General features: G+C 43.5%; 2 protein-coding genes across 5 annotated transcripts in view; both read right to left on the reverse strand.

Moving 5' to 3' along the window:
• Positions 1 to 14621, reverse strand: part of LOC133966916 (dedicator of cytokinesis protein 9-like) — a 71735-nt gene extending 57114 nt beyond the window's left edge. For 2 of the 4 annotated variants that reach the window (XM_062402020.1, XM_062402019.1), the window contains exon 1: positions 14191 to 14618. In XM_062402020.1, the coding sequence (XP_062258004.1) occupies positions 14191 to 14310 (120 nt within the window). In that variant the 5' untranslated portion in view covers positions 14311 to 14618. Of the gene's footprint in view, positions 1 to 14190 lie in introns of all 4 variants that reach the window. The other 2 variants (XM_062402021.1, XM_062402022.1) reach the window with 2 other exon arrangements.
• Positions 14622 to 16060: 1439 nt separating this feature from the next.
• Positions 16061 to 26971, reverse strand: part of LOC133967501 (FERM, ARHGEF and pleckstrin domain-containing protein 1-like) — a 55081-nt gene continuing 44170 nt past the window's right edge. The window contains exons 16-27 of the mRNA XM_062402991.1: positions 25615 to 25748; positions 24243 to 24324; positions 23898 to 24135; positions 23671 to 23801; positions 23005 to 23073; positions 22600 to 22689; positions 22178 to 22260; positions 21151 to 21263; positions 20739 to 20905; positions 18610 to 18717; positions 17769 to 17920; positions 16061 to 17304 (exon numbers count right to left, since the gene is read on the reverse strand). Of these exons, the coding sequence (XP_062258975.1) occupies positions 17223 to 17304; positions 17769 to 17920; positions 18610 to 18717; positions 20739 to 20905; positions 21151 to 21263; positions 22178 to 22260; positions 22600 to 22689; positions 23005 to 23073; positions 23671 to 23801; positions 23898 to 24135; positions 24243 to 24324; positions 25615 to 25748 (1449 nt within the window). The 3' untranslated portion in view covers positions 16061 to 17222. The remainder of the gene's footprint in view (positions 17305 to 17768; positions 17921 to 18609; positions 18718 to 20738; positions 20906 to 21150; positions 21264 to 22177; positions 22261 to 22599; positions 22690 to 23004; positions 23074 to 23670; positions 23802 to 23897; positions 24136 to 24242; positions 24325 to 25614; positions 25749 to 26971) is intronic.

Here is a 26971-nt window from a genome sequence, read left to right on the forward strand (position 1 = left end):
GGAAACAATCACTCCACACACTGGAGACACCATAGTGGAGGAAGAGGTGGCCGTATACAAATTGAGCTGTAAAGGAAGAGAGGGTTACAAGAAGCCAGCTAACGGTATTTTCATTCAGATGTCACACACACACACACACACACACACACACACACACACACACACACACACACACACACACACACACACACACACACACACACACACACACACACACACACACACACACACACACACACACACACACACACACACACACACACACACACACACACACACACACACACACACACACACACACACACACACACACACACACACACACACACACGGCAGAGATGAAGAGGCTGACACTTTAATCCACCATGCGGCAGGAAAAACAAAATATCCAGGTAGCAGGGTTTGCACAGGGAGAAAAAAATGTTGCCTTCATGACAAGCTGTCATCACTCCTGTGTGTGTGTGTGTCATCGCACATTGTGGTGACAACCCGTTCTGTCTAAACAACCCTCACTGGGTCAGTGGCTGGTGCCCAGGTGTGAAGGTCTTCTTTTGGAGTCAGTGTGTCATGGTGGTCAGGCTCCGACACGCAGCCAGGAAGCTGAGAGCTCAGAGATCGTGAAACATGCCCACACTGGCCTGACATGAGGCCATCGGCTCCATTCTGTTAGTCACAACTGCAGGTCCAGCCGTTTGAAAAAACAGTGAATGAACCACAGACGTACAGCACTCAGTGAGTTCACTGTATTCTCAGTGTGGTCCGTGTGCTACTGAAACAAACTGAGGTTCAACTTTGTAAATGTAACATTATGTAGGTCTCAGACAATATTCTGTCTATTTTCTAAACTAATAAGTAATCGATTAATTATGAACAATTAATGATCAACTCATTAAGTTGAACTGTACATGTCTCATGACAGCTCACTGCTTTTACAAAGACTTGAAATATTATAATGCTGTGTCATAAATGAAATACATATTAAGATATGCCTGTCTTGCATGAACATGTATTTAAACTGCAGACCATGACCAACTAATCTAAAAACCACTTGATTAGACTCACAGAGTTATGCCTATACTTTCAGCAAAGTAAATAACCAGCAATCTTTGCAAGACCCAGACAGTTATTGACATATTTACAGACTCATCAGCCAATGTTTTGGATCAAAACATATTCCATTTTACCCGCTTTTCAATTTCTGCATTATCCAGATAAACAGAAACAACAAAAGAAAAGCACAAGCGAATTATTTCTTTGTCAAAATCAAAAAAACAGCCTCAGAACAGAGATGATTACTGTTAAACAACCTTCTTGGTCACTGGGTTTTTATTATTCAGAAAACTGTGGCTTAACTGTGTTATTTAACTGGAGAGGCACAAACTGGGTCTGATGAGTCACTCAACATTTACTGCAGGATGTCAGGTGACATTGTTGAAAAACCAGTTAATAATAAATACTTCTTATCAGTCATCAACAGGGAGATAACGCATTAAGGGACTTCTTGATAACAAATGGAAGCAATGAGCAGTTAACGATTAATCCAGGTGCTTTGCTTTCGGTTGGGAGCAGATTTAAGATTATATCAATCAGCCTTAGAAGAAAATCTTGTCCCACAGATGGTCCGCACCGAGATTTACTCAAATATCCCACATTGAAAGCCAGTTAGACTGAGCTGATTAAACTGCAGCTCCCTCACTTTCAACACGGCCACACGGGAGCATGATACAGAGCATCTCACTGCTGGAGTGTGTAGAAAGAGTCAGGTGAGGGAAACACAGCAGAACGCTGGGAACTTATCCTTATCCAACCTATAGGGGGTTCTGGGAGGGAAGTGTAAACACAGTCTGAGATGTAGAGACTAGAGAGATTAATCTTTACAGCCTCTAAACCACAGATCAGCATCAAACAGGATTTGATGTGAAAGTGGAACCAAGGACAAACAGGGGCGTGGCACTAGGGGAGCACAACAAAGCAGAAAACAGGTAATTTAGATAAAAGGTTAGATTAACACGCTAACTCGAGACAAACAGAGTTTTCTCTGGCTTGGTGGCGGCTCGGCGATGCCGTGTTGCAGGGAGAGGCGAGTGGGGGATAGCTGGGTGGAGAGGCAGGACTTAGGGAACCCTTAAGGATCAGCTAATCTCACTATAGGCTCTTTGTTTGTAATCAGTGGAAATCCTCTTGAGCCCGGTTCAATGAGCGCTGCTGACAATCAAGGGAAACGGGGGACGGAGGACGGAGATGAACGCATGTCCGTGCACCTGCACCAGTAGAGTGGCAGTGGGTTTAGCTGTAATACGGTGCCACACAGCTCCCCAGAGAGGCCACGGACAGATGCTCCGAGAGGCGGTCGCACACGGCGGCTCCGGTCGCACACAGATCATGTCTGCATTGTGCAGATACAGGAAGATGTTTTATAATCCAAACAGCATCAATATTAGATGTAGAGATACATAATATATAAAATATATCGATAAAATCCTAATAAATGGTGATATTACATAGAAAATCAATAACCAGGGTGGTATTACAGCAATACAGTAATGTGATAAATTCCTAATAAGCCTTTTGGTTTGTGTCTTGACTTAATTTGGTAGATAAGCCCTAAAAGACATTCTTTTCAGGTTATTTAATCCATAAACATTCATTATCCATAATTATCTCAGGATAGAGATTCGGGATTCAGATTCCAGATCCCCACAGACAAATGATGTATTAATAATGCTTTGATTTTGATTGCTGTGATTTGCTCCAGTGCTATGGATAATGGATGGTTACCAATTTGTACCTCGATTACCAGTTGCATCCAGTAAATCAGGGAACTCTAATTGTGCATAATACACTGATGCAATAAAAGTGCACTTTAGTTTTTAGGATGAATTTAGTCAAACGATGAAAATCTAAAACTGTTGTCATTAGTGTTTTATCAGCCATGTGGATATTTTTCTTTACTTGACACACGTGGGTCTGGCTTTAAAAAAATACAGGAGTGGTTCACCGCCTTCTTCCTGTTGGAGCCACATTTTCTGGTAGTGACCGAGCCACAAGCTGCGCCTCTATACCCCCCTCTCAGAGGGTCCCCACCCTTCCTGACGGAGGAAACACATGCTATGGGATACATCCCCGTTTTAGAACAGCTCCACTAGGGCAGTCAATATTGAACTGCACGCTTTGTCTCCGTCACTTTTTACTTTTTTCACACAGCCCCTCACACACGGTGCAGCAGAACTCTCTCATGGCAAAAATCTCATTATTTGCTGCTGATCCTGGCCCTGTTGTTGGCATTTTGTGAGATTTAACTTGCCTCACGGATCAGGCCTCAATGAGCAGGGTGGCTGCTATGGTAACTAAGATGGATTTGACATTTCTGCGAGTCTTAAGTGAAGTCAAAAAATTAATAATCGCTGCAAATAGAACCCATCAATCCAAGATTCTAAAAATGGCTCAGGAGGTTTATTTGTCATGCAAAACTACGTGTGAAGTAATTTTGAAACAAAGCAGAAGGATTGTCAATGGACTTTCTCGGGTTATCTCAGATTTTGTGACACACAAACATTGATCGCAGCCAATCAGATGGTTGTAGTAGATTCAGCACACTGCTTTATGAGTGGGGGTTGGCGAGTGGAGTCTCTAATTGGAGATTAAGTCAAGTCAGGGACATTGGGGCTGTTTATCTGCAAGGCGGTGTGCACGCCGAAGAACAGGGATGTGATGCTGCGTCTTCAAAGCGCTCACCATCCTGCAGGGCGCCTGTTTTTAGCCACTTCAGTACAACATGACACGAGGCTGAGTGTCATCTTTGCACTGTTCAGGGTCCACGATCGCTTTGTTTACCGCCATCACAAACAAGTGGGATTAGAAACAGGCCTTCAGGCGCACGGCCGGGACGCAGCCCCTCCATCAACACCACAGCGCTAACTTTATTTATCCCTCAAGGCGAGGGACCTTGCGGAAGCACAGCAGCACACTCAGTACAGCCCTGCCTCCTCATGTTAAATCCCTGCAAAACAAACAGGGAGCAAACATAAACAGTGTGGAGGAGAGCTCCATCTCTGCTGTAGCTACAGACTCTGACAGAAAAACCAAACAAGTTATCACCGGGGTCACATGACTTCCTCCTGCATAACACTCCCATTAATGTCTTCAAGCTATTGTCTGGGTGTTTCTTGGTCTCGTTTTTCTGAATGTCAGCTGAAACAACAGCAGGCGAACTGAATGTGAATGTAGAAAAGGCCTCAAACCGCAAGTGAAGTTGTCGCTCTATACAGAGCCCAGTTGTTTATCGTGGGCTGAGGGCGCACAATGGGCTCGTTTCGGCTTTCAAAAGAAAAATAAGAGGGAGCTCAGTGTTACATGTAAATGTTTCTTGAATGGGCAACTCATGAAAATTCATTTTGCATTGAGTAACTTGTCTGAACGTTGTACTGTAACCAATAAAATATATTTAACTCATCTGTGCAGCAATAGTGTCTCATCAAGCATTTCACAACAGACCTTTTGGAGGAGACAGAGGATGGAAAGCTTTAGACTGAAGAACTTATAAAGACGATAGAAGTAGCTCAACTTGCTTAACCCTAACCTTTTTATATTTAATAGTATTATTTATACATATATATCAGCATTTCATCTTTGTTGAATGTAATAACCGGAGGAGAGGTCGGGAGAATTTCTTATCAGAACTAAGTTTATATAGAAATTCAGAAGGTGGGATGAAAACCCTGCCTCCAAAGCCACGCTCTCCTCAGCCCCACCCTCTGTAGGTTGTGCCCCTCCCGCTCCCGCCCTCTCCGGCCCACGGCGTGTGAGAGCGAGGAATGTCAACTATGCGGCCGGCACTGGTGAGAAGTCATTACAGTTTATCCCCTCGGGCTGCGGCAGGTCCCATCCGCACGCTGCACAGAGAGCGAGCGCCGAGGAGTGCAGAGGTTTAAACTTCGGTTTAATTAAGCAAACAGCAGGCACTGTGGGAAACGTCACGGGGCAGGGTTAACGCCACGCTGAGGAACCTCTGACTTATATCTGTTTACACAACGCTGCGTTTACCCGCCTCCGCTCGGCTGCCCCGGTGGACTGGAATAAGTGGCCTGAACTTTCAGGGAAATCCCAGATGAGCGATAACAGCGTCAATAGTAACTTTCATTTTCATCTGTGCACTTTGATAGCGGTCAGATCGCAGCACGGGGCAGGAATGTTAAGTAGTTCCCGACAGAAGCCCTCCATCTTCAATGCAGAGGAAAGAAACACTTAACAATCATATCTATTCCAGTAAATAACAAACCTAGTCTGCCTCTCCTCTGCCTGCAGTGGTATTTTAACTGTAAAACTTTTAATCGGGTCAGTTTTCATGCTATTCATGAATCCTTTATACAGGTATTAGCTCTAATTCTCAACGGGAAACTGGCTTTTGTGTGGGGCTAATTGTATGCTAATCCATCCCTCTGTGTTTCGCCACATCCGACAGCAGCTGATCCTGGTGCGATCTGCATGGGGAGTGTGAAGGGAGGTCAGCGCGATGCTGGAGGGAACAGAAGGAGAGATATAGTGTCCAAAGCAGATCCACCTACAGAGAGTGGGCCTTAAGCCTGACACTAAACCCAGCGAGTCACATTAGTCACACAGAAGAGACCAAAAGGAGGAAATGTGTTCATTAACTGTTATCTCTTTATTCATTTTAAGCAAAGTGTTGGACAGATAGAAAGTTAGAACGTGTAGGTTGAAAATTGTATATGTGCTGGAGATATTTCACAAATATTAACTTTTCCTGAACATTACGGTAAAAGAAAGGGGATCGCCAAAGTCATGAGAGACGTTTTCAGACATGAATTCCAGAAACATCTCGAAAATTCGGTCCAAACACTTTGTAAAGATTGTTTTTCCCCCTATGAAGAAAGCAGCAGTAGAGTGTGCGGGTCGGACACGTTCACAAGAACAGGAGCTTTTCTAGAAGATTAAGACGAGGGTGCTGTGTTTTAGTTTTTTCAGCCAAACCACATGTCATTGTCTTTCAAATTGTCTTCGGCAAGTTGAGGGAGTATGGCACCATCTTTTCATCCTGAAAAATTTCTATTCTTCCAGTTTCATGTCTGAATCTGCATTTCTGTATGTTCCGGGGGGCTGGCAGGAAAAGTTCAAGAAAATGTGTGGAGCAACCGACTCTCACATATGCAACATTTCAGGAGAATGTCCTGACTCCAGAGCATGGCTATATTCAACCCTGGGAACATTAACGTCTGAACAAAGTCCCACGACAATAAATTCAGCAGTTGCTTGGATATTTATAGTGAACCGACAGAATAATGGACTGACAGTGCTACACCTATAGAGCTACGCCACTGGCATGGCTAAAAATAACACTTTTAGTACAAGAACTCATGTTCATCAAGGGTATCAGAGTTCAAACAACGCTGGAGTGTAGCATACGGTTACAGCACATCAAAGCACCATGTCAACCCCACACTCATCCAGCAGAAGAGCGATGCTCCACATAGAGCAGAGAGCGGAATCCTATTATTGGCACCGACTCAAAAATGGAGAAAATGCCATCCATCAAGCGAGGGAAAAAAATAATGACAAGGTTACGTGTGTTATTCGGCAGCGCACCCTTCAATCTCCTGTTACGGTAGCAGCATATCCCGCCAATTACACGTCAATGGTCAGTTACAGTGAGGAATGGGAGGAAAACTATACTTTTATAGACAAATTGAGGAGGCCCCTCAGAAAAAATAACGCACAGACACACAAGAACTTAAAAGGAAATGTGCAAGTCGTTAGTCTGCTCTTTCTAGATATTTCTCCAGCAGCCAACCTGGATGTGTTGCTCGGGCTCCACTCAGGAGTGCTGTAGTGCTTTCAGGGCTTTAATCCGATGAGCTTAATCTGTGGATCGGGTGCGTGTGGTGCTTTAGGCCGGTGTCACCTCCTGGTTAATACTCTGGGTGACCGCTCCAAAGTGAATGAATCAGTGATGGCAGGCGGAGCACTGTCCACCTTCAATTTACATACTGCATTTCTCTTTCATTGAACAGTTTTTTTTTTTTTTATTTAAATGAAGCCCTGTAATTGCCTGGGAAAATCAGGAAAATTTTTAAAAATGCCCTAACTCACAATTGAAAGAAGGTGAAAGATATTTCCTGGATCTTTCCCCTGATCCAGAGCTGCACCAACATGTTATGGATTCTTTCCTGACCCATGCCTCATCCTTCCACCAAGTTTCGTGGAAAGCTCTTCAGATGTTTTGGGGCAATCATGCTCATAAACAAACAAAGGGACAGATCTTAGTAAACAGCAATTAACTGGGTCTAATTCAGTTTCAAGACTTTCCTTAAAGGAAGATATTTAGCACTGACGAAAAGCCATGTGATCATCAACATCTGTCTGATTGAAATATATGTATCTAATATTATTGTAATCTATCTATTAGTTATCCAGATATTTAGCTCTGATAAAAATGTTGTTTCCCCTGTCTGCGCCAGTTTGTTTGTTGGTTTGTTTCTGATGGGAGGAAGGGGCAAATTTTTCCTCACTATTTATGACATTGTGAGATTTACATTTGTATCGTTTTCCCAGGGAATAATGCATTGATATTGATGAAATTTTGGTCAGCAATTTGGTGCAGCTTTACTAAATGCAAGGGAACAAATGGGCCTTGGTGGAGTTAGGCGCCCTGCATCGATTGGGGTGGACTGACCAATAATCACCACTCGTGCTGCCAGCATGGCTACAATCTCTTCTGCAGCCGGACTTCAAAGATACCCAACAGATGTCTTGCAGTCATTTGTAAACTTCAATTTCTATTCTATTCATTCAAATCCTCTGTTGCTTATTGCAACAGAGATGATTATGATGATGGAGTTGTTATCAGTTTACAGAGAAAGACAAACAAGATTAACCACGTAACAGTCAGAGGAGAATGATAGCCAGAGGGGTTGAGGATCAGTAAGTCTTGCACAGATGCACGTAGATGTGTGTGTGTGAGTGTGTGTGTGTGTGCCCTGCTGACTCAAAAATAGCAACGTTAATGGCCTGAAGGATGGAAGCAAACCAATGCCCCACTTGATTGCTAATTTGCTGATGATAATGTACTGCATCCCTGGCTCCATAGTTCCTGTCCAAGTGTGACAGGAACTTGGATTCGCATTGATGTGCTGAATGTATGAAGGGAGCTTATTAAAAGGAACGCTGCGATGCTTCTGTAACAGCGACCACCCAGTGGCGCCGCACTAGTCTCCATTTGGATGAACGAGAGAGCGCCAAAGACAAACAAGCCGTCAGAGGTGCAGAGAAACGATTCCTGCCTTCATCAAAACAAACTGCTCCTCAGCAACAAGCCATGACGGGGACACAGAGAAACACCTCCATTGTCAGCATTGCTTTATGAATAATTGAAACCTGGAACAGGCAAGTTAAGTCCTGTTGGATTTGGGGAACTTGGGGAATTCAATGTGTTCTGTGGAGGTGAGTGTAGGACACGTCCAGAGCGCTGCCGCACATACACTCGCTGACAGGCCACGCTCCTCGGCAGTCACTTTGTTATGGTAACCTCTCCTAACTCCAAAACAGCCGTGCTCCATCAGGCAGAGCGCTCAGACGGAGTGGGCGGTTCAAGAGCGAGCCCTGCCCGAAACTTCTGCTCAGCCCAAATACAGCCGACAGGAAACCTGCTCTATCTAGGAAAAGACAGGGCCCTGCTCTCCCACACGCAGATGAAAGACAGGAAGTTATGGGCACTTCCCGCTCGGGCAGGATGGAAAGAGTTCGGAGACTTAACTCAAGGTGCCAGTGACTATTCCCCTCTTCCGTGAAAAGAAAAACAAATGTAAAACAACTCTGACATCCATCTTCACACACTGTATGTAACAACCATGAAATCAGAGCACAGACACTGATGTCAGCGTGAAGCCACTGAACCAGAAATCAATGGATTAACATTTTTATAGGTTTAGATTATTCATATTTAAGGTTATTATCATCCAACTATAGTTGGTAAGAAAAGTCTCAAGAACTTGATGATGCCACATTATAAGAATTGACAGTTTTTGTAAAATGGTGTGTTGCCATGGTAGCAAGCGAGTTTAGATTGTTTGCCATGGACCAGGAAGTACGTTGTAACTCAAGCATATATCATCCAGGCTGCTACAAATGTTATGTGTTTGATAAAAGTCTCTCCCTGAAATCAACTAAATAGCAATATTCAGTTGTAGCGCCGCCCCCTGGATTCAAGAACAATGTGGATTCAGCCTTTGATTGACGTTCACATTTAACTCCCTTTATTTTGAAGTGATGAAATATATTCTGGCACAATGAGGCAATTGAGCAACAGCTGTCCCACAGAGATAAGCTGAGTGCTCTTCATGTCCAAGATGTTTAATCAGTTTTCATTTGCGCTGGAACCAAATCTGTCTGTCTGGCCGCCGGATCATTTGCGTTGGCCTGGTTACCGCAGGATTTATGTGCACCGACCAGACTCGGCCGGAGCCGGACGGAGGACATCTTCTCGGTTCCTGACAGAGTGCTCTATATTATCCTGGTACGTGCTCAGCTGAGGAGTTCTCTCCAGTTTCCCACTCTGACTGAGAGAGAGGCCAATCTGGTTTAGATTCAAACCACAACTGCCTAATTTTATTGTGAGTTTGATGGGTGTGTTTCATTTCTCACTTTCCTTGAGGCCTTCGCCCAGCAAACAATGTGTCACTGCTCAGTGCTCGGGTCTCGCAGAGTTAAAACTTTTCCACTTCGGTTACTGTGGGATGCATTTACACATTCGGAGCATTCACTTAAAAACATTTAGAGACCATAAACTCTCTAACAGCTGGTGTGTCTCGTCTCCATGGTTGTTAGGTAGAAGGGACTCTGCCCAAGTTTCCACATGACAAGTCATCTGAATATACCACACCAGGACTTGTCCCTTCTCTGAAAGCTGAAAAAAAAAAAAACTACATCTTTCAGTTATCGATTTTATAATCCCAGAAATCTCTGTCATTGTCTGTGGCTCAAATATCTCTAGAACCGTTCATATTATCGTCTTCACAGGCGGCATGTCTATTTTGAAAGGGCCTGAGGAAGTGCAGTGTTGAATGTTCTGATTTGGACACTTTAAATAAACAGGAGCCCAGAGCTCTAAAGCGGCAGCGTCTGGGACTGATCGATAGCACTAGTCGAGCACTTTAACTGGTGCGTTCCCGACAGCTGATTCACCAGTTCGGAGTTCTGCTAAGTGAGTGGAGGTGCAGCTTCGGGATTCTGCCGACCGAGTCCTGCAGCCCTTATTCACTTACTGCAATTCCTTTTCTGCAGGTCAATTTTACAGTTTCACAAAGCTGCCACCCCAGGTCAAACAACCTGTTCCAACCAGGCAGGTTAAGAACAGGCACTGCTCTAGTTTTCAATGGTTTAGCCATCAAAATTTGAAAAAAAAAAACAGTAAAAACACATATAGAAAGTGTACGTTGGTGCTGTTGCTGCAATCCTGTTGAAAAGTAACATTCCAATTTGAGAGGTAAGGAAAGTTTAGTTTGGAATTGTATACCCAGTGGTATCAAAGTATTGTGCTCGTGCAATCCTCAGCAGAGGAAAGAGAGAGTTTTAATGGGTGCCCTGTTACAAAAGCAGCCTCATGTATTATTGACCCGTTCGGGGAACTCGCTCCCATCTCTACCCCCCTGGGTTTGTTGTTCAGCATTTACTGTCACCCTAACAAAGGCAACTTATGCAGCCGGTTAGTCTGATACCAACATACTGAGCCCGAGGAGTACAGAGGGTGGTCGAGCCGCTTCAGCCTCACACCATCAACAGGCCCCGCTTTAGTTTCTTGCAATTTGGTAGAACCAGTGATACACAATGAGAGGTTGTCAAACCTTTACCATAACAGTCACTCAACGAATTCCGGTTCTTCAAGGTAAATCTTGAATTCCACCAAACAAATTTTTTGTTGAGTGACATGAGGAACAAACCCAAGCTTTCAGGTCATGCGAAAACATGACTTTATCTCTGCCAATAATCAGCACAAACTAGTTCAGGCAGAACTAGGAGTTGAAAAAAGTCTGTGACACACTCAGCACTCTCAAGCACAGATAATCCTGGGGGAATAAAAGTGCCACTGTATTTTGACTTGCAGAGCAGCAGATGAGGCCGGGATTCGTGATGTTGAAATCAGATAATCTAACTCTCTTCAAATCACTGCAGCAATGTTTGACTGGAGTAAACAAAATGTAATGTCACGCGATGCAGGAAGACATCGCTCAGGTAAGAGCAGGTAAAATAGATTGGAAAAGGGGCGTTTACATCAAGTGAGGATGAACGACCTCGGCTTCTCAACGTTTTGATTGGGCAGAAACACAAGACAGGAAAAATGCTGTTCACCTGCCAAACAGATTAGAAAGCATCTAAATTGTCCATCGGCCATCGAGAGAAACACAAAACGCTCCCATGAGGCACAGAGAATCCTCTTGGAACAGCTCAGACTGCAAATGGGACTTTTCCCACAAACTTTTAATGCCTAACAACGAGGCTAAGTAGCAACATGTGTACTCTGTTGATGGTTTGTCTGCATTGCCAACATTGTAATGTTTGTTTCTCTCACACACACACACTTCAACACACACCAGTGCTCTACTTTCCCTCACAGTCGCAAAGTGTGTCAGTTATGCCTGTGTGTTGCCGTGGACACTTAATGGCATCTCTCCTAAATAATAACACCCATCTGGCGGGCCACCTCCACATGTGTGGGTCAGGCACACAGCAGGAACACTCAGGGTCTCAGCGCGTCACCAGTAGGTGGCAGGCAGTTAGGACTATCGATTACAATTACACAACTAGTCCCCCCCGGCTGCTTCATATACTGTGCAGTGTGCACACAACATAAACATCAACCAATTGTCATTGATTTGTTATATGCCCATACAGCCGATGCATTATTGACGCCTGAAGGCCGTGGAGAGCGGACAGTTGAAGAAAGTCCCAACAAAACACAACCAGTCATCCTGGAAAAGCTACGAAGGGCAGGCTACACTTACATATGCAACCGATAAATCCTCACAAGCTGCAAACTGATAAACACACAAAGCTACACTGACTGGCAACTCCTAGATGACGACTTTTCCGTGTCCCATTCTATTATTACAGCACTATGAAGGCCACACACACACACTTTTTTTTCTTCTTTTTTAGACAACTTAAATTTACTAATTGTTGTCGGGACGTGAAGAGGATTTCAACGAATAAGTGCTTCAGTAAAGAAATTACCTTTTACATGTTACTCTAAATAATGTAGAGGTGGCAGGGAAGTGTCTTGTGTCGCAACTAAGTGCCGAAAACAAATTCAAAGCCGATGACAGCTGTCATGGAGCTGACAGTGTTCTCAGGCTGAAGTGGGGGGGGGGACACAGAGGGACCACTCAGCTGAGCGCTCTGGCCTGTTACACGTCTCCCTGCTCTCCATTCAAACAATAAACAAAGAGGCTCTGGCCAGTGTGAGTCTTGGTGAATATGCACAAGCAACACGGTGCACTTGACTTGAAATTTCTTCATGATACGTAGCTATGTCAGTACGATCATCTGAAGTTACTTTTCTCTGGAAGCTTTCAAAGACAGAAACATTTGTGTTTCAAGTCAAACAAAGATTATCAGAGCGGGTGATGATGGCCACAAGCTTCCCTTTATTGTCCCAAAATCCCTCCACTGCTGTGTACACTTTACATGCAGGAATTCATTATAAACTGCATGGACAGAGGTCTTGTGTGCGCAGAAACATTCTTGTCCCACTGAGAAGCTTCAGCAAACACTTGAACTCAACAACACGTCCGTCCATACGCTCCATCCCTATAGCTCACATATCCAGGGGCGGGGCCAGACAAATGGCGGAAAGGTGGCACGGGCCCCATAGACCTGAACCGATCGATGGAGGGTGGATACTTCTTGTCGGAACATCACAAAGACAAAGAAAATGGACACATTGTCGCACAATACAATTACAGAGAGAGACAACACAACCCCCACCACCACAAAGAAACGCGAAACGATGAGAAACTAGAACAAAGCGATGAAAAACAAACAGTCAGACATGAACAAGAATCCCAAAACCCAACCAAAGGACCAAAAATGACAACAACTATTTGCAAGAAGACAACTATGCAAAATGAACACTTTGTCAATCCCCCATTCAAAAGTTTCTGCCCGCAAGTTTACCAAACAAATGAACTGCTGAACTCCAGCTGATACAAACACAAAGGAAAGTTTGCTCAGCGCTCCTTCAGCCTGCTGATTTCTCAACATGCATACTTGTATCCATCCCTGCTCTCTTCCCCCCGGGCGTCTGGCAGTGCACCAGGGACAGAATGAATAAATAATACGAAGGTGTGGTTGGATGTCTGGGATCCTGACTCAGGATTCCATTTCCCTGACAGAGGCGCCCGGACGGTGTGCGTTTCAGTCACCTAGCAACTTCTTCCTGAAAATACTGGAGCAATCAGACGGAGAAGGGGCAAACACACAGACCCACTCGGACCCAACAAAGGGCTCGACTCCTCTCTTCCCCTGTGGAAAGCCGATACCGAGGAGGTACGGTGCAGGTCCTCGTCACCCAGATGTTCTCAAAGTGGACGGTCCACTTCAGCATTATGTCAATGTCACTGGTCACGGCCTGGAGCGTGAAATCCAAGACCCCATGCTTTCCCTTGTGAGGAGGTAATGTGGCATCTCAGGGCCTCCCGGAGACACAGAGGACAAAACACCTTGATCATGCACTGATTCTTGAGGGCCTCTCAGGGAAAGAGGACACTTGGGATGAATGGAAGAAGTGAGGATGAAAGTGAAGGTGTGGAGTGACTTTGTGGCTTTGGATCAAAGTTTGCAGAGAGTATCAAATGTTCTCTGTGTACGCTACAAAGACAAGTATTTGAAAATTGTGCCATATAAGCAGTTTCCACATGGAAAACTTCACCAACTTCATTCTTCAGTCCAAGACACACACTAGTCTCACATGTGCAGGTCAGAGTCACTCACTCATACTTTGACCTGTACTTGTCACACCATGAAGCCCACATGTGTTCTCCCACCAGGCCGGTCCAAACGCAGCTGCCTCTCCAACGTGCGTGAGAACTCAGGTGACCTCCTGCCGCACAGCGGTTTAGGCAGACATTATAACACCGTATTAAGGAGGAGGAAGAGGAGGAAGAGGAGGAGGTGTGGACTTACAATCAGCACGGACGTCCTCACCACCTCCGAGACGCTCTGCCTGAGCCCAGCCGCGGTGCCGGGTTTACCCAGACCACGCGTAAATTTCCTGGTCTCCGGTTGCGCAGGAGTCGTCGCCATCGTTGCGCGCAGCACTTTGCATCAATTACACGTCCGATAACCCGAGTTGAAGATGCAGGTCTTTACAGGGGGTTCATCCCCGGTTTGCTTCCCGTCCCTCGGATCCACACAAGAGGTGCGCACCGCTAGTTTGAAGCTGAGTCATGTTGTGGCGCGTCGGTCGCCTCGCTCCCACCTCCGGGTCTCATGGTTGTCGTCTTTAAAAAGTCAACGCGTGCAGCGTGAGTCCTCGGCTCGGTCTTCTCCCGCGTGTTGTCATGTTCCAAGTCTCCTCTCCACAAGTTTGCTCGTTCAGCGCCAAACAGACACACAGGAGGTGTTTAATCTGCTGGGTGCCTCCTCAGCACGCTCCGCCCCTTACCGGCGTCGAGGCCTGCCCACTGGCGTGCTTGTGTGTGTGTGGGTGGGTGCGTGCGTGTGTGTGGGTGCGTGCGTGCTGAGCCTGGACTTTGGACAGTGAGTATTTGACCGCATGAATGACTGAATCAATATTTTCCTATGACAACAAAAAATCCCCACTCTGGCGAACAGGGTCATTGTTATAACATGTTTAGTTGAGTTTCAGGTGGCAGCTCTGATTATAAGCGCTTGCAACTTACACCAGAGAATACTTTTACTGAATAACCAAAGAATAAAAGTGGGTAAATATCATCTGATCAAGCTGGTTGATAGAAGCAGAACAGATCAGATTAACTATACAAGACTTTTATGTGAGTGATTAACACCAAATATGAGCTTTAGTGCTATAAGTTGTGAGTTGGAGGGAAAAAATACATGTTTCCATTGTTTCAGAGAACATTACACTGATTTCCTGGAGACTAACTCCAACTTTAAACGTAGCTACTTAGTGCCTAACCCTGATTAACATTACGGAAGACTTACTTTTTCCCCATAAGGAAGACAAGCCCCATAATGTGACTTTGTAAACAGGTTTAGATCCCAACAACATAACTAATACCCAAGACCAAACACACACACACAAACACACCATATATTTCTCTCTTGGTGAGGACACTCACTGGTATAGTTTATCCCCTAGCTCCATACCCTAACGTCAACCTAATTCTAACCTAATACCTAAAATCACATCTTGAAACACCCTCAGAAATTCAGGACTGGTCATCTTATAATAATGTCCTCAGGCTTAGGTTCTAGGCTCAAAATGGTCCTCACAAAGATTTCTGTAAAAGTACGTACACATGTTTACACACAGGCAGTAGATTAGAGGATATCGTGCCTGAAACCACATTGCAATATTGTATGTTGCTTGAAATGTTATCTTTTGAAATTACCTTATTCCTTTAACAAAACATATTTGTCATCTATCAGAGTTATAGGGTCACACACACACACACAAACACACACACACACACACTGGTACTTCATCAAGATTTCATAACTGAGCTTTTTAAAATCATAATGTAGTTCCATTGTGTCTGGATGCTGGGATACGCATCACCGTCTCTGTTTAAACATGAAGACCATGTGCAGGTTTAGATGGTTTAAAAATAATTAAAAAAATTATTATGAGCAAGACAACTCGGTGTAAAGAACAAAAACAAGGCTCTGCACATAGCTTCTCATTGTTTGCATTGCTATACATACACCTCACTATACAATGCTATAGCAGTGTGGCTGAAGCAAACTTCTTGAGCAATGACGCCATCTGTAGGTCACAGCTGTTAACACACGCCTACAAACAAGTCTCCTGCCTGAGTAGCTGCAACACAAAACACAAGCGAACACCGAATCAAAGTGTGAATATGTGTTTTATTGCTTTCATTTCCAAAGAGCTCTCTGACGTCAGGAAAAAACGCAGCGATTCCAAAGCAGAACAGAGGTTTTCTTCCGTCTCATTCACTTCACTGCAAAACCCTGTCGAATGCACATTTCCATTCATTTATACCCATAAAAATATGTGGGCGTCTTCGTTCAGGAGGCAGCCTGGAGTTCAGTGAGGGCGACAGCACTTAGAACTGAAAGTTTCTATTTTGTCTCACACGTAATCTTTAAAGCTTTCACTGACACACGTCTTCATAATTCGATGATTATGAACATTTCTACCATTTTGTCATTTCACTGCTTAAGGGAAACTGAAGATTTCAAAAGAAGATAGACAGTCTGAGACTTACAACAAACATCAGCAGATAGAATATTTACTTGAAATTGAGTTAGTGGTGATGGCAGCTACCTCTAGCCACATCGTGATCAATCCTAGGATTATGTTGAATAATACAACAAAAATAATTTCATATTTTCATCACTTTCTCTCTTTTTTCTTAAACAAGAACACATTGTGCTGGTCTGGATGTGAACACAGCGTTGACCTTTAAAAGGTTGGCCTGTTTTACATGATTTTCAATTACATGGTTTGTAGCATAGGAGCGCTCCTTTATCCCCCGTGTAACAAAATACTGTTAAAAAGTCCAGGATGTCGCTATAAATCAGTTTTGGCACCAAGGTTGCAGGACAGTTTTCAAAGCAGCCGTTTTCAATGAAATAAACCAAGTAGACAAAAGTGTGTGACAATGCAGTGATAGTTTAACCATCTAAGAAAGATTGCTGAGTTTCTATATCAACACGTTCCTGCTGATGGCAACAATGTTAAAACCAGAAAGATAAGAAGTGGTTGAGACCATTAGAAAACCGTATAAAAATGACATCCGTAAAAAGAGGTTTCAGAGTTGAGAGTAAAAAATGCCAAAAAAAATGCAGTCTCTGATGCAGTCTAAACCAGCGGACATGTCACCATTAAAGCATTAAAAAGCACCAAATGTGCATGGACACGTGTATAAATGTCCCGGATATACTGTATGTGGACAAGAAAAGCAAAGAGTCCAGGAGGCGAGGGGGGCGGGCCAGGAAGAGAGGACGCCACCCGAGGGAGACAAAGTGTGTGGAAGCGAGTCGACTCAGTGAAGGTGAGACTCCTTGTTGTTCAGGAAGCGAGCGCGGCTGGAGGGGACCGTGGCGCTGCGGATGACCTCCATCCACCTGTGGGCAGAGAGAGATGCTGTGTGAGTCCTCTGACGTCCCGGGACGCCACAAAACGGCAAAAGCTGCTTTCAAACATGCACTGAACTCTGGACAATTTTTTTGAAATTAAATTATTTAATATATAAGAACGCAAATGTCTAAGTCGGTTGCTCCAGACATTTTCTGGAAATGTTTACTATCAGTAAGCTGTCTGGAATTTTTTTTCTAAAATTGACAGACGCAAAACTGGAACAATACTGTACAAATATCCCAGGGTGAAAAAGAGGAGCCATAAATGTAGAAGCAGTTGCAGAAGATGTTAATTTGGAAAGTCAACGAGATTAGAGAGCTTTCAGTGATAAGACCGTTGAAAATGTGTCATAAAAAAATATTTGATTTCTTCATGTTCTTGTGAAAGGCAAACTTCCCTGAGTTCATGTCTGAACACGACTTTAGTTAATGTGAGTGTGGACAATAAATACCTCTCAAAAGTATATTCACTCTCCGTTCGGAAGTAATACACGTGGGACTTGAACTGCAGTTTGAAGACGTAGTCCTTGTGAATGTTTTCAGTGTCTGTGGGGACGGTGACAGAGTAGCCCAGCAGAGGAAGGCTGGCCAGTGGATAATCATCCTGAGGAGAAAGAGAAACGATAAAGGACACTGAATTAAAAGTGAAAGTGTAAATAAAAGGCTCACTGGCATAAAAGAAAAATAGCTCAAATAAGGACCAATAGTGGAAGACATGGTCAAAAGATGTTGTTTGAAACTGCTTAGAACTAATATACAACTAAAATGTCACAATCCCAAACGAGACTCAGGGTTTAAGATTCCTCTACTGATCCATCTTGTATAAGGAAGTAAAACAATCTTTGGTTTCAACTCCTCCACATTGCGTCAATGAATGATAATAGCAGGTGATCTAAGTGCTACTGTTGTGAGTTGTGCTCATAAGCATTTTGTAAAGTCACAAAGCAGAAAGAGCTGTCCGGTTGATACTTCTTTTTTATAAAATAAGTATAAAAATATAATTTTTTATTGATCACAGAATTTCAAATCTGCTTATGGAGAAGAAGCTCACAGAATGTGTTGCACAAAGAGCAACCCAATCTTTTCTGAGGTAAAAATCTAGGTGACAAACTGCATGGGAAAGTGTGTTCACCACTAATATGACACAAAGATTCGACATTCAATACAAAGGTGTGAAGCTTCTCTGCCCAGAGGAGGGAAAACCCTTTGACAGGCTCAGAACGAGGAGGAGGAGGAGGAGGAGGAGGAGGAGGAATGACTGTGGTGTGTTCTCTGTGTCCACTGGACAATCACCTGGTGAGATTTGTAGAAAAACAGGCTGAAGTTGGTGAAGACCACCCAGAGCTTCTGCCAGCCGTTGCTGTTCTTGAACTTCCTCAGTAAATTTCCAGACAGTTGATTCTGGAAATAAGGAAAAAAGGAATTTGAAATTACTAACAAAACCAAGTCATAGACAGTTAGGCTCTTAAACAGGTTCTCTTTTTTTCCATTCCATTCTATTCTGGACTCTAATTCTACTGTTAGCATCATAACATGAACCATAACAATCTAACAATGTTAAAAACACTACCTGTCATGTTTTAACTTAATTAATTAACTTAAATATCTTAAATTTGTCTATGCATAAATATGTACATATATATAAAATATACACATAGATATATATTTGTTTAGGTGAACTATAACTAACTCTTTTCCTATTGGGACATACCCCCTGAGTAGAACTGGTTGGGAATCACTGTTTAGAACTATAACTTTAAAACTGTTTGTACTCTTCAGATTCTCTTTTATGATCGTGGTGTTTTACCATATATCTCATTCTGAATCTTCAGGTGTCAAACACAAACTCCTATCAAAGAAATTGATGGATCACTATACTAAATACAACATGAGGCACCACAGCTAGTTCTATTCTATTTTTGTTCCTGTGAAGCCTTTGGTAACATTGCCTGATGGAGCAGTGGAATTAAACACACACACATATACAGACACACAAAGACACGCACACACACAGGGCCTCTCCTGTCTGCCTGGCTCCTTTACCTCTAGACTCCTGCAGGATTCACTAAAGGAGAGGCTCTGAACACGGTACCAGCAGATAACAGACAGAGGCACCGGTCCCTGGCCACTGGGGGGCCCCACTGAGGGGGCCATATTCCCACTGACTGGACTCGGGTCCTCTACCGTGGAGGAACGCACAGACGCACGGGGAAGAGAGATAGAGAGAGAGAGAGAAAAAAGCAGACAGGGAGGGAAGGACAGAAACACAGAGACTGAGTCGGTGAAAACACAGGCATGCAGTGGCAGGGGTTAACACATCGGTCACATGGTGAGTGTCCAGGCAAGGCTGTGAAGAGGACGTGGTTACAGAGGAAGAGCAGAGCTAGACCCGGACACAGCTGGGTTGTAGGGAGGCTACATCCCAAAACAGGATCCCATCTGTGAGTGCGAGATCAGGAACCTTTCACAAATCTAGGTGCTGCTCCTGCTCTATTTATAGACATTCAGACATTTCAAGTGCCAGGAGGGGAGAGAGAGAGGACAGAGCCACACAGGAAAAGCCACAGTTTAGAGTTTGGATAAAGGAAAATTGGCTACGCTGAGCCACAGGAGGGAACAGGTGGGAACGGTATTTTCACTGAGGCTGCAAATAAATCGTCTTGAACACACAGTGACTGGAAAATTAGCATTTATCAGATGTAAATGAGTTGTAAGGCTCATTGTTTTCAGTTTTTAGAATAAAAGTACCTTGTTTTTAAAGAGCAAAGTTTTTATAGACTAGTAGAACCACAGAGCATTTCTTCTACATGAGGACGTCCCATTTTGTTTGTATTGTGGATTGATAATAATGTATGTAGGTGGTGTGATTCACATCCTGTCATTTGCTTCATGCTATCCTGCTGATCGACAGTTGGTGGCGGTAAAGTGCAAAGAAAATCTAGCAGGAGAGAAGAGGAAAAGAGAGGTCGCCCTGCATTCCTCTGTTTCAAAGGGGTCACTAGCTGGATATTTTTGTTTAAATATGTAAAAATAAACAGGCACAGCGTAGAAAATAAATGTAAACAAACTGTTTATAAATGTTAACAAATTTGTAGCCCAAATGTTTCGATGATTAGGTCTCAGATTTCTGACCAGTTTTTAAATGTTTAGGTATTTATGTTTTTTGCAATCGTGAAAACTAAAAAGTGAAAAGAATGAGCCTTAAAATAAATCAAATATATATATAAAAAATATATATCCTTAAGCAAAGTTAAGGTGATGCAGTGCAGCACAGGAGGATACTGTTACCACGGAGACATAATCACAGTGTATTCAGAGACAGACACACACTCAGAAACAGTCAGAAGGAAGAAAACAGCGAGGCAGGAGGTGGGAGGAGGGAGGAGCAGCTCTGAGGTTGAGTGCTGAGGTTTGGCCGGTACCTCCACAGCTATGCTAAAGTCCACCATGGACACACTGGTGTTCCTGTGCCAGCACACGTGCACCATGGTGTTACCACGGTGAGGGGTGGGCCTCTCCGGCGCGGCGTGCGGCAGGGCGGCCATGTCGTCCTCGGACTCCACCTCGGCCTGGGAGTCCTCAGGGCATTCTGGGAAAGTCAGGAGGTTGTTACTGCTAGAAGACGAGCATGGCGGTGAGGAGAGAGGGGCTCAAACACAGACAGAGTCAGATTATTCACAGAGCAAAGGGAGTCCTGGATTTCAGGAGGTGTACTCGTAGTATTTTGTGACAGTCACTGATGAGCCACTGTTTGTTTATCACTCCTCGATGGATCAACTCCTGAGACTGAGTCATACATTTCATATTGAACTGTATGTTTGTGTCGTAACTTACTGTTGTCGGTCAGTTTGCAGGTCACCAGGTCAGATGAGGTCCCGTTGCTGGTTTGTGCCATTTCTATTGCCGTCTTAATGTCGTCCATCCACTTCTCCATCTCCTTCACTGAACTAGAGTAAAAACACACACATTTAAAAAAGTGTTTGTTGGTCAGGAAAAGTGTTTAAAAAATATCTCACAATCAAAGAAATATTGTCTTATAACAAATCAGTAAATAAAAAAAACTGAAAATACAATAAAAAAAAACTACACACATGTGATATTATTGATAATTTAAAAAGAATTATCAGGGTGACTGCCTTGTCTTTTATTGATGAATTCAGCATATGTTTTTGAGATTGTTACCTAATTAAATCTTTGTATTAAAAAAGAAAATTAAATTGCCCCAAATATAATTTTTTTGGTAAGCTTTCATCTGTCACCTCTGGGATTTTTGCACAAGAGAAAGTAACATTGAAAAATAATGTTTTAAATAAATGTACAGAGGAGTTTTCAGTCCCACATTTACACACAGCTCCTCATATCAGGCAGGTAAGGCAGAGGACTGAGCCTGAGAGGCTCAGACTCGGACTGAGCCTGAGAGGCAGAACGCAGGGAACAGAAAGCGGCACTGCCCATGAATCTTAATTGCTGTGAGCTCACTGTAATTAAAGTGATGAGAACACACACACAACTGTAAACATCAGGGGAACCCTATCAGGATTTTGAAAACTATGGAAACACCCCCCCGCCATCCCCAGTGGAAATTCCACCATAATGGATCAACCCTTGAGGCTGAATCAATAATAAAAAAATAATGTGCCTATAATATTATATCATAATAATATCTCGCAATATATTTGCGAGAACTCAGCTGTGCATGTCCAGTGATTCACAGACAGCTCCATATATAACTCCCCACACTCCACAAAAATAAAAAGACATACTCACACAAGGTGTCTTTGGTGGACAGACACACACACACACACACACACACACACACACACACACACACACACACACACACACACACACACACACTCACCTTGCTGCCACCACCACCGACAGTCGCTCTCCAACCAGCGTGAAGGCGTGAGGAACGCCCCACTCGTCTTCACTCTCCCTGACCTGGCAGAAGAATGCACGCAAATAAAACCCAGACACAGAAAAAACATTAGAGACGAGCGGTATCTGGGACAGAACGGACCGAAATAGACAGAACGGCAGAGGAGGGGGAGTGAGAGAGGAGGATTGTGAAGATGTCCTGAGAGTGTGAGAGGGAGTGCGACTGGATGAATATGTGTGTGTGTGTGTGTGTGTGTGTGTGTGTGTGTGCGCGAGTGCTGGTTGGAGGCAATCCCAGAAAGAGCAGTGGCAGCCGTTAAAAGCAGTTTCTTCGCAGTAATGACAAACTGGTGACAGCCGTTTGCAGCACTTTGGGTTCGGTGAAAGTTCCACAGCTCTTACCTTCATGCCGTGTAGCGGCAGCTGTCCGTGCACTTTGAACTGATTGGTCGTCGTCATCCCCCGACTCGTGTACAAAATGACGTCGTTGAACTACAGCCAGGAAGAGGGAAAGGAGAAAAAGGGGCATTTACAGTCTTTTAAATCAATTCTCAGTTTTTCTTGTGAAATATAAATTCCAACAGTTAATTACTTTTTCTTCACCACAGTGTTCCACTGTACAAACATTTTTATTGCCCTGTTTACAAGTTACAAATCTAACCATAACGACAGAGCCTGGAAAACTTGTTATGTTTCCCTGCCAACACTCATGTGTAGGTGGGAAGATAAAAGTCGAATAATCTTTCCGCTGAACTCACTCAACTATAATATAATTAAATCAGTAATATCTGAGAAAGTGGGCGTTACCAGGAAGAACATTCGTTGCTGTAGGCCTTTTCCAGACAGTTTGCTGAGGCAGCCTAACCTGATGAACTCCTGAGAAAGAGAACATGGAAAAATAACACAAACATTATTTGTTAGATACAACTACAAAGGAAGTAAAAAATCAAACAAACTTACAAGCAGGTTTCTTTTGGGCATATTAACCTCCACCGAGCAGGTTACTTTTGTTGTTGTGAGCACGATTACACAAACAGTACTGAACAGGATATCAAGAAACTTGGTGAAAGGGTGGGAAATTGGCCGAGAAAGACCCCTTTTGATTTTGGCATGGGTTTGGACAAAGGGGCGGATCCAGGAACGTTTAAAAATCCCTTTCTTTAATAAAACAGATTTTTTTTTTCTATTTGCACCAATTTCACAAATTATTTATCAATTATTCTTGTTCGGAAAAAATTCTGGTGTATTAAGGGGACTAATTTTTATGAATGTGTGAAATTTTGTGAGAATCAAAATCAAAATTCTTCACAAGATGTGGTTTGGTGACGTTGGGTTAATCGTCTGAACCAACGAGAAGTCGGTCCTGCTACTCAAGGCCCATTGGTCCATATGATATGTGCCCACAAGGTTGTCCTGTCTCTAACAGTGTAGTTAGACGTTTGAAAGACACAGAATCCAATTTCCTCAACTCACCCGACCAGGAACAACAAGATTGTCAATGCCAATCAAATCCTTCTTCAACTCCAGAAGCTTCTGGAAGTTCTCCATCTTGATTAAACTTCCCTGGAGCAGCTCCACCACCTCAGACACATCAGCCAGAGCAGCTGCAGAAAAAAACCCACAAGTAAGTCGTCACTGAATATCATCTGTTGGATTATTCTGCTGCTCCAGACTTATAAACATAGGTGCGAGTGTCACACCTCTGCTGTCCCTGAAGTCCACGTGAGTAGCGGTGTAGTGTTTGCACAGGCGCTCCAGGATCTGCTTGTAGTGAACGAGGCGATGCAGCGGGCGCAGGATGAAGACGTTCAGGGGGACGTAGCAGACCTTCTGCAGCTCAAAGTCCCTGCAGAGACCCTCCACCTTGCGGGACGCCCTGCTGGCCTTCTCCAGCTCTAACAGGACTTCGGACTGCTTGTGCAGGTTTGCCGTCAGCGGCTGGGGACACATTGAAGTTGGGGAAATGCCAAAAACATTTTATGAGTGTGGATGCATTTCAGTTTTTACAGATATGTGAGAGTTTTCAAAACCAATCTGTGCCTCACCTTCAAACCTTGCAGATTCTTCAACATAACGTCTCCAATGCGCTGATAGTCTCCTTTGATGTGAGCGTTGGAGCGTCCTTCCCTACAACAGATACACAGCAGCTTCATTAGGTTGAGATTTTTAGTTTTTCTTTTAAAACACCTCAACTCTAGAACGACTAGACTGATGAACCAAGATACTGCGGAAGCATATTTATACCAATAAGTTTATTCTTCTGCTTCTGAAAATGTGTGTTTTTTTAAATGAACCTTTATTAATTTGGATTCAATCCTCCTTTGCAAAGCAAAGTTTACTTCAGCAAGGGGGTTATGGTTTCACCCCTGGCCATTTGTTTGTTGGTAGGTAAGTTTGTAAGCAAGGTTACGCAAAAACTACTCAAATGATTATCATGAAACCTGGAAAGATATGATTTGGATCAAGAAAAAACTCACTCAAATTTTGGTACAGATCCAAATCAAGAGGGAAATCCAGTTAGTTATTATGGTTATTACTGTTGAGAGTGGAGTAACTGACTAAACTACACAACAGCACTTCCACCTTATTGATTATTCACATGAGTTTCACCTCATCTCAAGTTGGAGAGAACTTTGCGAGGGACCCACCAGCAGGTGTCTCCCTTGAGCATGACTCTCCCCACAGTGAGAGTATAAGTAATTTGCTGTCACTGTATTCACTCAGTAGATTTATATTTAACATTTAAAGAAACATCTCTCAGTCTGTAAAACATCTTGTGCATACTCATCTGTGGCAGATTGATCTATAATGTTGGTCACAATGACAGAGCTACATATATCCACTGGAATATTGGAATATGCAAAGAGAATAGAGAGACACGTGTGGTGCTGGATAATTTACATACACATTTGAATCTGGTTCTTCATCACCAGCTTTGACTAAATATTACTCCCGGCTTTAATCTGAAGCTCTAACAAAGAACAGGCACTGAAGTAAACATACAGTATATTACTGCAATTCTGCAGTTAAGGGCCCTACATTTTACAGTCTGACAGGCTTTATGAATCACTGTCTGCACATCTGAATGTGTGTGTGTGTGTGTGTGTGTGTGTGTGTGTCTGTGTGATTCAGCGTACGTTCGATAAAGCACAACATCATTAAGCAGGTCAGACAGCCGAAACCCACAGGCAAAAAAAAAAGGCCAGCGATAGTGTAGAGAGACTGTTGCTATGGAGACGATAGCTCCTCAGGTCAACTAGAGGGACCAGTGTTGTTGCCCCCCCCCCCTCAAACTAAATGCCAATGAAACTCATTAAAAATGGTGGAGGTTGAAGTGGCTTTGGAAAAACAAACAAACAGACACGTCACTGGAAGAGTTCCAGGGACACATCTGGGTGGGTGGGGGGGGGGACTCACCACATCGCCAGCCGCTGCTCCACCTCCTTGAGAAAACCTGCGTGAAACTTGTGCAGCGGCTCGAAGGTGGAGTGGACGGTGCTCTTCAAAGAGTCTGGAGTCGCCTCGTCCTCACCCACGGCACTCTGAAAAGACTGCCATCAAAGAAACACACAAACACACACTGTTAGAGAAAACGTCCGCCAGTGCCATCACTGGTGTTTTTACTCAATGTGATGTTGGAATAGCTTCAAATGCTTCATAACCATACAATCTGTATAACCTAAGCTAAAAGGTTAAATTGTCAATAACCCATAATAAATAACAAAAAATACTAAAATTGAATTTTGCTCAAATAAACCCAGATAACATATAGATTTCGAAATATAGAAACATGAGTCAAATATTTCTAAACACCCTATAAGTTGTACATTTCTTTCGGTTTTGAGAGCAACGACATTAGAAGGACAGAGGTCTGGGTCTGGTGCAGAATGAATGAATGTTATAGGGATTGTTTCTGTTTTAGATCGATTCAAATACAATCATGCCAACAACAATGTCTCGTAGTGAGTCAGGGGGCCACCAGCAGGGGTTAGGGGAAATCTATAATTATACATATTTCACACACAGTATTGAGGGTTTATGTTGTAAAGTTCGAAACCTGTGGTGAAACCCCTCATACTGTGATGAATTGGGGGGGTTAACTTTCTACACTTTGAAAACAACAGACTTTTCCCTATCTGAATCGAAAGTCTACGAATAGAGGATGTGGTGTGCTGCACAGATTGCAAAGCCCTTCAAGGCAGATTTGTGACTTTAGATAAGAAAAAAGTACTTGGCTTGTCTACAGCACCACAACCTACCAAGGGAGATACCACAGGGCTTTTCCAGACGGGGTTTTTTTTTTTGTTCAGAACCATAAATCCAAGACATTTAATAAACCTGGATGCAGCAGGTATGAAAAGTAAGTAATGTGCTTTGTGCCATGTATGTCCTGAGTCTGTTTTGGGTTTTTGTGTCAAGGCCCTGCTACTCTGTTCCCATTCTCATTCAGCACAGAAGGATGTTGTGTTAAAGCAGCTTTTCACTGGACGCCTGTCTGTGTCGTCGCCCCAGTCAGCTCAGTGACGTCTTTAATCCGTTCATCGCCTGAGGACGAGCGCAGGAATCAGAAGCCAATCACTCTTAACACATATAGCTTCATTAAGTCAAATGTTGCATGTGTGTGTGTGTGTTTGTGTGTGTGTGTGTGTGTGTGTGTGTCAAGGGGCACAGCGGACACAGCTTTATTTAGCTGACGGGATGGGAAAGGGAAGTGGCTTTTAGGAAAACCTGAGTGTTTCTAGAAGAGTTTGGTAGAGAGAAAAAAAAAAAAGCA

This window comes from Platichthys flesus, chromosome 13, assembly GCF_949316205.1.
Source record: "Platichthys flesus chromosome 13, fPlaFle2.1, whole genome shotgun sequence".
Classification (NCBI taxonomy): domain Eukaryota; kingdom Metazoa; phylum Chordata; class Actinopteri; order Pleuronectiformes; family Pleuronectidae; genus Platichthys; species Platichthys flesus.